The sequence below is a fragment of the Centropristis striata genome, chromosome 3 (assembly GCF_030273125.1).
Source record: "Centropristis striata isolate RG_2023a ecotype Rhode Island chromosome 3, C.striata_1.0, whole genome shotgun sequence".
In the NCBI taxonomy this organism is placed as follows: domain Eukaryota; kingdom Metazoa; phylum Chordata; class Actinopteri; order Perciformes; family Serranidae; genus Centropristis; species Centropristis striata.
This window is the reverse complement of record NC_081519.1, coordinates 2,964,922-2,978,337: the sequence shown is the minus strand read 5'-3', so window position 1 is coordinate 2,978,337 and position 13,416 is coordinate 2,964,922. Positions and strand designations below refer to the sequence as shown.

Sequence of the window (13,416 nt, the reverse complement as noted above, 5' to 3'; positions counted from 1 at the left end):
AAAAATGACAAAATGCTGAGAAAAGCCTTCGAAATTGTTCTGTTGTTTTTTTTTATGTATGTATGTATGTACGTATGTGTGGTCATCCATACTCCCTATGCATTTCTGGGTCAAAGGTCAGTTGAAAGCCCAATCCGGAATCATCATAAAAGTCCTGCGGGTGAGTTACGTGAATAAGAAAATATAAAACTTCAGCATATAATGTAACAAATTACACATTCACACACTGCAAAAAAAGAAGTTGGGTGAACTCAAAATTTCAAGGCAACAAACTTCGATAAAATTTCAAGTTGGACAATTAAACTAAATATTTTAAGTTTTGTTTTTGAGTTTGCTTAACTCTGAATTCAGATTTTTGTCAACTCAACACGATTGTAATGCTGCTATGAAATTTCAGCTAATGTTGCAACCAAAATTTTGAGTTAGCATTGATACGCTAATGGTTCCTCTTGTAGCTGTAACAAGCAGCGCCGCTAGCCTCAGTTAGCCGCTAGCCTCAGTTAGCCGCTAGCGTCAGTTAGCCGCTAGCGTCAGTTAACCGCTAGCGTCAGTTAGCCGCTAGCATCAGTTAGCCGCTAGCATCAGTTAGCCGCTAGCTTTCGCTAATGACCGAATTTCACCGCTTTCCCGCATTTCACAACAAAGAAATCAGAGTTATCAGAACTATTGTCCCTTGTTGTGAACCCCAACTTAAAGATATAAGTAACAACAACTCACCAACTTGTTTTTGAGCAGACAACTGGCTTCCTTTGTTGTGCTAACTTACATTATTGCCCTAAATGTCAATAATTTATATTTCCAAGTCTTACCAACTTAAATCACTGTTTCAGGAATACATTTTCAAAGAATACAAGTTGGCTTTTTTGCAGTGCAGTCCAGCAGTTGAAAATCTAAAAAATGATAAAATATTAAAGTCCTCTAACAATATTTCCTGATATTGAACTCATTTCTAATTAGTATTACAAATATGTAGTCATGTCGTCTGAAGTCTGAAGTGACTCCCTTCTTTACATTTAAAATTTTATTTTTCATTGGTCTAGGCCCAAAATCGATTTGTACTCTTCAATTGTAAAAATGTGTAAATTATACCTGGCTGTGCATTATAGCTTATAGTCACAACTTTCTGTTTTTTTATTTTTTTTTATTTGCAGTGACCATTTTCGAGGATCTCAGATGCTAGTGAAAAAATGCAAAAGCTGATTTAACGTGCCTGAGCACAACTGTATGTAACAGACATGAATTATGTATTTGATTGTGTCTGATAATTTGATTACTCTGAGCATGTTTCCTACAATAGAAATCCTTTTTAAAGTAACTGAGAAAATATAGATAACGATTAATTATAGTGAGCTAAAAATGAGTTTGTTGCCTATGTCGATGATTCATCCATCCATCCATTTTCCTCCGCTTATCCGGGGCCGGGTCGCGGGGGCAGCATATTTTCATTATTTCTCAATCATCATTTTTAAAGATTAATGAAATTTTAAATTGAATTATCTATCCAAAAAGTTTCCTCTGGCTGTTGGACTGAGATTACCGTTAACTAACTATAGTTAGCTTAAATCACAACCCAGATACATTTCGCTATATAAAAACTGTAGCACTGAGTCAACTTCCTGTTAACTTTCTGCCCAGGAAATTTCCAATGAATCCCCCGAGAACTTGCAGAGAAGTAATTTAATTCATGCATTCTGTAAAATTTGCACTTGTTTTATTACTTTATTTTGTCATTAAATAATTTTTAAAAAGATGTGTTGACCAGTGGCATCAAAGGCTTATTGTGACTCCGGATTGGGCCGTTAATAATGTATGCGTTGATATTGTGTATTTTTTTCAAATTGTGTAAAGTTCTATTCTATGTAATATAGTATTTTTCTATGACAATATTACTCTTCCAAAACATGGGAGAAAATACAAAACAAAAATGATCAAAGGGAAAATAAAATGTATAACTTTGTTGTTGTTGTCGGTTTTTTTTTTTTTTTTTTTCATTTTCTATGAAACAAAGAGTGTACTGCTATACTTCTCTTTTCGAGAAGAACATGAGAAAAGAAGTAAGAACAATAAAATGTCTAATTTTATGATGCGGACTGTCTGCTGTCTTTTTATGTGTCTTTATGAATGTACTACTGGTGTGTGACTGATTAGGCGAAGTCAGGGGTCTCAAACTCGCGGCCCGCGGGCCAACTGTTGCCCTCGTGACGATATTTTGTGGCCCCCACCTTGATATGAAAGTTTAATGTGAGTTTTATATGAATGGCACTTTACCGTGTTGTGTGTGGAATGTCCCTTTGATTACTGTTTTTGGTGATTTTGTGTCTTTTTTTAATAATTTTGTGTCTTTTAAAATCAGTTTGTGTCTTTTTAAAATAATTTTGTGGGGTTTTTTTTAAGTCATTCTGTGTCTTTTTTTGGTCATTTTTTGTGTTTTTGGGTCATTCTGTGTCTTTTTTGATCATTTTGTTTCTTTTTTAGTAATTTTGTGTCTTTTTATCATTTTGTGTCTTTTTAAGTAATGTAGTTTTTTTTCTGTCATTTTGTGTCTTTTTTGGTCATTTTGTGTCTTTTTAATAATTGTGTGTCTTTTTAATAATTGTGTGTCTTTTTTGTAATTTTGTGTCTTTTTTGGTCATTTTGTGTCTTTTTTGGGTCATTTTGTGTCTTTTTTTAAATCATTTTGTGTCTTCTTTAATAATTGTTTGTCTTTTTCATAATTTTTGTGTCTTTTTTGTAATTGTGTCTTTTTTTGTCATTTTGTGTCTTTTTTAGGTAATTTAGTTTTTTTTTTTTTGTCATTTTGTGTCTATTTTTTGGTCATTTTGATCCTGCCTCCAGCGGCCCCCAGGTAATTTGAGTTTGAGACCCCTGGGCTAAGTGATAGTTTCTTAATGCACAAGCTTTTTCAGAATGTGTACATAAACTTTTTTTTTTAAAAGGAACCTGTTTTTTTCTCGCCCATGGTGCCGCAGGAATCCACCCGTGCTGCAGATGATTTAATAGTATTCACCTGCAAACAGAAATGTGCTAATGTTGCAGAATTCACCAGTTCCTGAATGAGGGAAAGTTGTCCTCTGTGGGTGTAGGGCAGCATAAACACATTTAAATGTAATTGACCATGTGTTTTCTATTCAAAGTGTGCATGTTTGTGTGTGAATGTGTGTCTGTTTATGTAGAAAAGTGAGTTTGAGTTCAAGTATTTGAGCCTCTTTGTTGCTACAGTAAGTATTTTCCTGTCCATGTGTAAAGTGTGTGTACACGTGATCTTTCTTTTTTTCTTCTTCTTCCACTCTAATAAATAACATCATTCATTTTATGTGTATATACTGTTCTGTACAATCTGCTTCTGCTGACTAAATTATCCCCAAGAGTCTACTGTTACATAACAGGTCCAAGACACACACACACACACACACACATATGCAGCAGTAACACGTGGGAAAGTAGTTAAAGACTCAGTGGTAAACTATATGTACACAGTGTGCACACTACGTTGCATGCAAAGGAGCCAGCGCTGCAACAGGAAGTCTCTGGACTGTATCACTGCTCGTCATCACTTCCTCCAGCATTGGTGGAAAAAAGTGATAAATCTTTTTTTTTTCTCCTGAGCCCATTAGATGCCACTCTCTTCAACACAAGGCTGAAAAAAAAAGGTAGAAAAGACCAGACGACATACTATGACCTTTAATGCAATTTCTAATGACATACTGTGGGTCAGGGGTCTCAAAGTCAAATTACCTGCGGGCCGCTGGGGGCAGTATCAAAATGACCAGAAAAAGACACAAAATTACTATTAAAAAAAAGACACAAAATGACAGGAAATAAACTAAATTACTTAAAAAAGACACAAAATTACAAAAAAGACACAAAATGACCAAAAAAAGACACAAAATTACAAAAAAAGACACAAAATGACTAAAAAAGTCACAAACTGACAAAAAAAGACACAAAATGACGAAAAAAGTCACAAACTGACAAAAACAGACACAAAATGACCAATAAGACACAAAATTACTAAAAAAAGACACAAAATTACCAATATATAAAACTAGCATTTTTAGGCATTTTAAAATTTGATCATTTTTGACAAAAATCGACATACTATAGTATGACTTTTTTTTTGAGGGGGTCATTTTTGGACATCCCATAATATGATGTTTTTCTGTCATTTCTGGCCATATTATGCTTTAATAAGCATTAGCAGAGTTTAATTGACCCATTTCTAGCAATTTTAGCCATTTTTAAAATTTAACCTTTTTTGACAAAAATTGACATGCTATAGTATGACTTTTTCTTGAGGAGGTCATTTTTTGACATCCCATAATGTTTCTTCACTTTTTTTGAACAACTAGTTCCTGACTTGTCAGTCCTGGGGTTTGAACCAGCGACCCTGTGGTTTCAAGCCCTGTTATTAACCCCTAGGCCACAGACTGCCAATATATGCTATGTTATTTTATTCTATTCTTGGAATAACTGTACTATGTCATGTATCAACAGACTACAATTGACCAATTTGAAGCATTTTTAGGCATTTTAAAATCTGACCATTTTTGACAAAAATCAACATGTTATACTATGACTTTTTCTTTAGGGGTCATTTTTGGACGTCCCATAAGATGATGTTTTTCTGTCATTTCTGGCTATATTAACCTCTTATATGCATCAACAGAGTATAATTGACCCATTTCTAGCATTTTAAGGCATTTTTTAATTTGACCATTTTTGACAAAAATCGACATGCTATAGTATGACTTTTTCTTGAGCGGGTCATTTTTGGACATCCAGTAATATGGTGTTTTTTCATTATTTTTGAACAAACTCTACTACTTCACATATCAACAGAGTACAATTGGGCCATTTCAAGCAATTTTAGACATTTTTAAAATTTAACTTTTTTGACAAAAATCAACATAGTATAGTATGACTTTTTTTTGAGGGGGTCATTTTTGGACATCCCATAATATGATGTTTTTCTGTCATTTCTGGACATATTATACTCTAATATGCATCATGTAGTTTGCAGTACCTATGACTTTTTTTTTTTTTTCAAATTTTTGACATTTCAAAATATGCTGTTTCTTTTGTTATTTTTGGGTGTAAAAACCCTACAACATGTGTCAACAGACTATAATATGAGACCATTTTCAGAGTTTCACCAACATTTTTATGACTTTTTCACGCTAAATTTCAACCTTTTTTTCTTTCAAATGACGGTGTTTTTTGTTATTTCTGAAAAAGACATACTATATTATACTATTATACTATACGACATACTATACTATGACTTTTTTATGTGATTTGAACAATAAAATCTCTGCCTAATTCTCTGGTTAAGCCCACTCGTTGCAGGTTGAAATAAAAAGGCAAAGCCTTGTGTGAAAAATGTGGCATGTTTCTGTATGAAACCCTCCACAAAAAGCAGTAGTTACACTGTAAAAAAAAATCTGTTTAATTTACGGTAAAATACCGGCAGCTTTGGTTGCCAGAACATCACCGTAAAAAATACAGTGAGCGTATGTAAATGTAAATATCAGCAAAAACTATAATTTATACTAAATAATCCCATTACTTTTAGGATAATTGTGTCATCGTGGAATTTCTCCATTAACTTTACATGAAAAATTTATATTTTTACAGCAAAACTGTGTGTTTTCTACAGTTTATGGCGGTAGAATTTAAAGTTTTTTTACTATTTTTTGATTGACAGTAATTAAAAGTATCTGCTACGGTGATGTACAATGTTTAATTTTACGACCTATTTCTGATGCAAATTGACAGTGTTTTACTGTTATTTCTACAAACATTTTTTACAGTGTACTGTGGAAGGAACTGGATATACCTAATGGGGGTAAACTGGGGAAAACTCTGCAAAAGCACATGGAAAACGTGCATTAAAAGTGTCCCCGTGGTCTTTGCCAAGTGACCACAACATCCTGGGATCAGAACTGGTCACATTTGATTTTCACATCATCTCTTACTCGCTTTGCTCTTCCACTTCCTGTTCTATTTCTGACTGTGGAACAAAGGCGAAAGAACCACGAAGCACTAATCTTAAAAACACTGAGATTTGTTTTTGCTCGTAGCTCTGTGTGAAGGCCAACAAACTGTCATAAAGATGAAATGGAAAGAGAAATTCTCAGCAGCAAAGTCTATTCTTGGAGCTGGCAGGCAGAGAATGAAATGTCAGCGTTGCGTTTCTTTCTCTGGAGTGCAAGTTATTTAAAGCTCTCCATGCAGCAACACAACAGAGAAATTAACATTATTCAACAGCAGGTTCAAACCACCGACATCCTTCTGTGTTCCTGCTGAACGACGGGCCGTCTGTTGGTTCACACGGGAACAAAAATCATAACGTGGTGGCATTCGTGAACCTCTTTCCTGAGCAAAAATATAATTCAGGACAAAATAAAGAACAGAAATGTGGCTGGATTTGGACTTGAGGTATTCTGCCCTAAGTCGAACTGCAGTAATGACATTTATGGTCAAAATTGAGTTATAACTAAAAATGAACTTCTTGATGTCTGTTTTATCTTGTGACAAAGTTTTCAATTTTGCTTTATTTCAGAGAAATAAAGATATAAAAACCACAAAATCCAACTCAAAACCAAGCCGTAATTGCACTTACCACGGTCTGCCTTGGATATATATATATATATATATATATATATATATATATATACTAATTTAAATATAAAATTGACCCTCTGGAGTCTCCAAAAGCACCAAAGCATGGCTTCTTCATCACATCCAAAAAAACCCAAAAAAACAAAGCAGACCAAAATAAGACACAAAATGACAAAAAAAAAAACCCAAATCACCAAAAAACACACAAAATGAGAAGACAGAATAACCAAAAAATACACAAAAAGACACAAATGACCAAAAAAGACACAAAATGACTTACAAAGACACGAAAAGACATGAAAAGGATTCATTTGTATTTTTATTATGTTTTTGATGTGTTTTGAGTGTATTTGTATATGTTTTTTTTTATTTTGTGTGTGTTTTTGGTTTGTTTTTCGTGTTTTGTGTGTGTTTGTGTGTGTTTTTTGTAGTTTTGTGTGTTTTTGGTTTGTTTTTCGCGTTTTATGTGTTTTTTGTGTGTTTTTTTATCATGTTTTTGGTGTGTTTTGAGTGTGTTTTTTGTGGGGTTTTTTTTATTTTTATCATGTTTTTTGTAATTTTGTGTGGGGTTTTTTTGTGTTCAAAATGTTGATCCAGTAAGTCAAAATGAAAATAATAATCAGATCATATAGGTGAGGTTATACTGAAAACAATGATACCAACACATCATGGTAAAGGTGTTTAAGTGGTTTATACAGACAGAATGAAAAAGAGTCAAAAACTGACAAAATAGCCTCAAACTCCAAAGGGTTAAGTCATGTGAATGCTTAGACTTCTAAGGATTAAAAAAACATTAAAAAACATTAAAGCAGTTTTTCTCAGTTTTACCCTGTGTGTAGTTACTGCATTTAGACTTTGTAGGGCAGAATAAACGGGACATTTAAATTTGTATTTTATGTACCACTTATTTAAATTAAATAAAAGGCACTGTATAACTGCAGCTATTGAGGGAAAACAGTCTGGGAAAATGATCTGAGTTCAGTACCCAGCTTCTATTAATCACCAGCATGTCTGATCCTTTATTTCCCTGTTGTGAAATGGATGTTTGGGTCAAAATATTCCATAAACAGAAGCCGTTTACTGCCATTATTTCAGCTTAATGTGGGAGGAACTGGAGGTTGTTTGTACTGTTTGCTTCCTGTTTGTAGTTGTTAGCTTAGCCTAGGTAAGTGGTGTCTGTTTCAGCTTATTCTTGTTTGGTTAGGTAAGAACATGCAGGCCGGATTGATTTAGCTTATTTGTTGTGGGTTGTAGTGCCACCATGAAGCCAACAAAAAGCCTGAACTTTGGAAAAACACATTGATTAAGGAGCCAAACAGTTCCCACGGCTGCACAGGTTTCTGCGTCACGATATCTGACTCAAGTTGTTTACTTTTTGGAAAAGTTACCTGCTGTCATTTGTGTTACATTGTGTTCGTTGGCTCTTTATTAAAGGCTTTTTGCTGGTAGAAGACCAGGGAAAGTCCAAAACCACATCCAGCCGTCACAAACATCTGTCATCAGCATGTTTAGATCTAAGAAATAATAAGACATTTCCAATTACAGGAATACAACTATCCTTTTCTTATTTTTTTATACATATATGTACATGTAAACAGTTACATATACACATACACAAACAAAAATGGACAAAAACACTCTGATATAATTGTAGAGGAAAAATAATTAAATTAGATTAAATTACAGAGTGCAGTTAGCCTGGCTAACACCAAACTAATCACAAATGAGATTAGTCTGGACACCTGCCGTTCATTTCTTCGTAGAGGAGGTGTGGTTTACGATCCTCCAGAGCCGTTTATTGGACGCTTAGAATGTCTATCAAAGCGTCTGTAGGTAGCTCGGTAGGTAGGTAGTTTGTTGTGTGTGTGTCTGTGAGAGAGTGTTCTCGCTTTCTGCAAGATTATTTATTTTTTCACGCTTTATTCCCCCTCATGTCATTCAGCCACACACATCCACTGATTTTATGTGCAATAAACAAGCTGCTGCGGGCCTCTGGGGGCTCCGCTGTCCCCCGGCTGGTAGCAAGATCACTGGCGTTACGGTAGCGGGGCTATTAGCGGCGCTAGTATTGGGGCTAGTATCGGGGCTAGTATCGGGGCTAGTAGCGGCGCTAGTAGCGGGGCTAGTAGCGGCGGTAGTAGCGGGGCTAGTAGCGGGGCTAGTAGCGGGGCTAGTAGCGGCGGTAGTAGCGGGGCTAGTAGCGGGGCTAGTAGCGGGGCTAGTAGCGGCGGTAGTAGCGGGGCTAGTAGCGGGGCTAGTAGCGGCGGTAGTAGCGGGGCTAGTAGCGGGGCTAGTAGCGCCGCTAGTAGCGGGGCTAGTAGCGGCGGTAGTAGCGGGGCTAATAGCGGGGCTAGTAGCGGCGGTAGTAGCGGCGGTAGTAGCGGGGCTAGTAGTAGTTTCGGCGTAGGATGCACAGATGCACCACCAACATGCACCAACAGCCTCATTGGGTCCCATATTAAAAACGCAGGAAGATTTCTGAAGAAAAGGGAGATGTAACAGTTTTTTTAGATCGCTCTAACAAAGCTATTTTTTCATTTTTCTTAAAAAAACAACATATGTAGACATTCAGGAAGAACTCAGGATGCTCAAAGTGAAGTCGGATCAATGATAGGTATTATGGTTTTGCCAAAAATGCTTTCTGTTCGAGGCCAGAAATTCCAGTCTGTCCACCTCTGTGTCGGAACCTTGTCAGTTGGTGTCAGTTAATTCTGTCTTTGATGTGATTACAGTTACGGATACACACACACACATGCGCGTTAGCACACACACACAGGTAACTTTATGCGATTTTCGTTACACACACAAATGCGGGCGTAAGCGTGCACACTCCTCCAGATACACATGTTTCACACACACACACACACACACACACACACACACACACATTTTGAGGTTAAAGGTCATAGGTTGCTGTATAAATAAATACTTGAAAAGGAATGCTTGTTGTTGGTGTGCTCCTTGTATATAATATAGTATCATAACATTACTAGTGTTAATTGTTTGAAATCTCGGAATAATCTCATTATAGTGTACACACACCGGCAGTAGCCCCCGTGGCCCTTTCACAATTTCCCAAGAGGAAATTTTCTAGTTTGATTTGCTGTTGTGTTTTTGGATTTGCAGTTGTGTTTTCTGTTTTGTTTTTGTGTTTTCTGTTTTGTTGCTGTGTAGTTTGATTTGTCGTTGTATTTTTTGATTTTTTTCTTGTGTTTTTTGATTTGTTGTTGTATTTTTCGATTTGTTGTAGTGTTTTCTGATTTGCCACTGTAAGTTAGACTTTGTAGAACAGTCCTGCTCTATACTAACACTTTAGTCTCTCTCTGAAACAGCTACCAGGTTATGCTTTGCATTATGATAAATAACAACGGCAGTATAACCGGTTGTCAAAAGACATATGTCTTATTTGCATACAGTATGTCTGTTACTGTAACTGGATCAAAGCCAAACCTTTGGACTACTTTCTCATATTTAGAGACGCTGGCAGCAGCAGAGACGGTGCTGGAATGCAGCCTCCTGTTGGCCTGGCTACCTTAAATCTTGAATTACAGGCTTTGTAGGATTAGAGTTTATTATGCTGTCGAGGGGATTTAGGTACATAAGTCCCACGAGTTGGGAAATTGAACTTGAATGGAATGATCTTTGTGTGTGTATGTGTGTGTGTAAATGTTGTCTCAGCTGTGGGTTTCTATGTAGAAGTGAAATACAGAAACCGTCACTGAACAATAAACGGCACTTTCACCTTGTTCATATACAGCGCACATAATGTTGATGAACATGATGTATCCTCCATTTGCACTGCTATGTATATATTTACAGTTGAAACCAGAAGTTTACATACACTATATAAAAAGACACATATGCTTTTTTTCTGACTGTCTGACATGAAATCAGACAATCACTTTTCCTGTTTTAGGTCCGTTAGGATTACCAAAATTATTTCTATTTGCTAAATTCCAGTATAATGAGAGAAGGATTTTTTTAGACAATTTTTTATTACTTTCTTCAAAGTCAGAAGTTTACATACACTAACATTATTATTGAAGGCACACTGGAATTGCACAGATCTTTGTAGTTGCAAATGTAATAGATAATTAAAGTTAAGCTTCATCAATTAAATGTATGCACGTTTTCAGAATACATGCACTGTATATGACCTATATTCATATATTTTCGACTGCTTAGGAACTGAGTTGGAAATTTCATAAATACATGGCCAAAATTAACATATCTATTTGATCAAATAATCATCTAGGGATATTCTCAAGAGCTTTAAATGATTCCTTGACCCAGAAAATGTATTTTTTGACACCAAGATGAAGAAGAAGTGGCTTGGAAGATATACCGGTTCTCATAGACTTTATATGGGTGCCATATCCGTTTCGGAATCTTGATGAAGTGGCTCCTACCAAAAATTGAAACCTATGGTGACAGAGAGCATGTGGAAAAAATTTGGTGCTTTTGTCCAGCATGTCCCCTTGTTTTCGCTAAGCCGCCTGACTATATGCCTTGAAACTATTTGGGAAAGCCCAGATGATGCTGTCATGTCTTTGGAAGCTTCTGATTGGTTTATTGACAACATTAGAGTTAATTAGAGACACACCTGTGGATGTATTTTAAGGCACACCTGAAACACACTGCTTCTTTGTGTAACATCATGGGAAAGTCAAAAGAAATCAGCCAAGATATCAGGAAGAGAATTGTGGACTTGCACAAGTCTGGTTCATCCTTGGGTGATATTTCCAGATGCCTGAAGGTTCCACATTCATCTGTTCTAATAATTATACCCAAGTATGAACACCATGGGAATGTCCAGCCATCATAGCGCTCAGGAAGGAGACGGGCTCTGTGTCCCAGAGACGAACGTGCTTTGGTCCAAAATGTGCATATCAACCCAAGAACAAAAGCAAAAGACCTTGTGAAGATGCTGGCTGAAGCTGGTAAGAAAGACCTTGTGAAGATGCTGGCTGAAGCTGGTAAGAGTGTGTTATTATCCAGAGTGAAAAGAGTTCTGTACCGACATGGACTGAAAGGCCACTCTGCCAGGAAGAAGACATTACTCCAAAAGAAACAGAAAAAAGACAGATTACAGTTTGCAAATGCACACAGGGACAAAGATCATATTTTTGGAGACATGTCCTGTGGTCTGACAAAAATGTTATCTGGCTTTATAATTGGGCCATTTCAAGCAATTTTTAGGCATTTTAAAATCTGACCATTTCTGACAAAAATCGACATGCTATAGTATGACTTTTTTTGAGGGGTCATTTTTGGACATCCCATAACATGACGTTTTTCTGTCATTTCTGGCAATATTAACCTCTTATATGCATCAACAGAATATAATTGACCCATTTCTAGCATTTTAAGGCATTTTAAAATTTGACCATTTTTGATAAAAATCGACCTACTATAGTATGACTTTTTCTTGAGCGGGTCATTTTTGGACATCCCTTAATATGGTGTTTTTTCATTATTTTTGAACAAACTCTACTACTTCACATATCAACAGAGTATAATTGGGCCATTTCAAGCAATTTAAGACACTTTTAAAATGTAACTTTTTTTTGACAAAAATTAACATAGTATAGTAGCTTATAGCAGCTTCACAAGGCGAAGGCGGCCTCTCTCTCATCTGTTGTGGTTCTACTGGACCTTTCTGCAGCTTTTGACACTATGGATCACCAGATCCTCATCTCCACCCTTCACCACCTTGGAGTATCTGGCTCTGCCCTCTCTCTGCTCAAATCCTATCTCAAGGACCGCACCTTCCGTGTAACTTGGAGGGGTTCTGTTTCAGAACCCTGTCTACTCACCACCGGGGTCCCTCAAGGCTCGGTCCTTGGTCCGCTCCTCTTCTCGATTTACACCAACTCCCTTGGCTCCCTCATCCACTCGCATGGCTTTTCCTATCATAGCTATGCCGACGACACCCAGCTAATCCTCTCATTTCCCCAGTCTGAAACACGTGCAGCAGCACGTATCTTTGCATGTCTGGCCGACATCTCCCAGTGGATGTCCTCGCACCACCTCAAACTCAACCTGGGAAAGACTGAGCTACTTTACCTCCCAGGGAAGGGCTCTCCCACCACTGACTTCCACATCACTGTCCAGGACACAGTGGTTGCCTCCACAGAAACCGCCAAAAACCTTGGCGTGACTCTTGACCACCAACTGTCCCTCTCAACAAACATCACCGGCACTACCAGATCTTGCAGATTCTTGCTGCATAACATCAGGAGAATCCGCCCGTTTCTCACCCAGAAGGCAGCTCAGGTCCTGGTCCAGGCACTGGTCATCTCACGCCTGGACTACTGCAACTCCCTCATGGCAGGTCTGCCTGCCAAAGCCATCCGACCTCTACAACTCATCCAGAATGCAGCTGCTCGATTGGTCTTCAATCTTCCCAAATTTTCACACACAACACCCCTCCTCCGCTCCCTCCACTGGCTACCTGTGGCTGCACGGATACGCTTCAAGACTCTAGCTCTGGCGTACTCTGCTGCTAACGGTTCAGGTCCTACTTACATCCAGGACCTTGTCAAACTCTACACTCCTGCCCGTCCTCTCCGCTCTGCATCAGCCAAACAGCTGGCGACTCCCACCTTGTGTGGGTCAACTCGCCTCAAAACCACTTCCAGACTTTTCTCTGTCTTGGCTCCCAAATGGTGGAACGAGCTCCCCACCGACATCAGGACCTCAGACAGCCTGTACATCTTCCGCCGCAGGCTGAAGACCTATCTCTTCCAACAATACCTCGGTTAAGTCATGGTCACCTAACAGATATATATATTT

At 37.5% G+C, this 13,416-nt stretch overlaps 1 protein-coding gene across 1 annotated transcript; it reads left to right on the top strand.

Annotated features, from left to right (window-relative positions):
* Positions 1–97: 97 nt before the first annotated feature.
* LOC131969129 (uncharacterized) lies at positions 98–13,416 on the top strand. The gene is made up of 3 exons (XM_059330289.1): positions 98–160; positions 12,235–12,396; positions 12,580–13,416. Exons 1-3 carry the CDS (start codon positions 98–100, stop codon positions 13,384–13,386), a joined length of 1,032 nt encoding a protein of 343 aa, XP_059186272.1. The 3' UTR covers positions 13,387–13,416.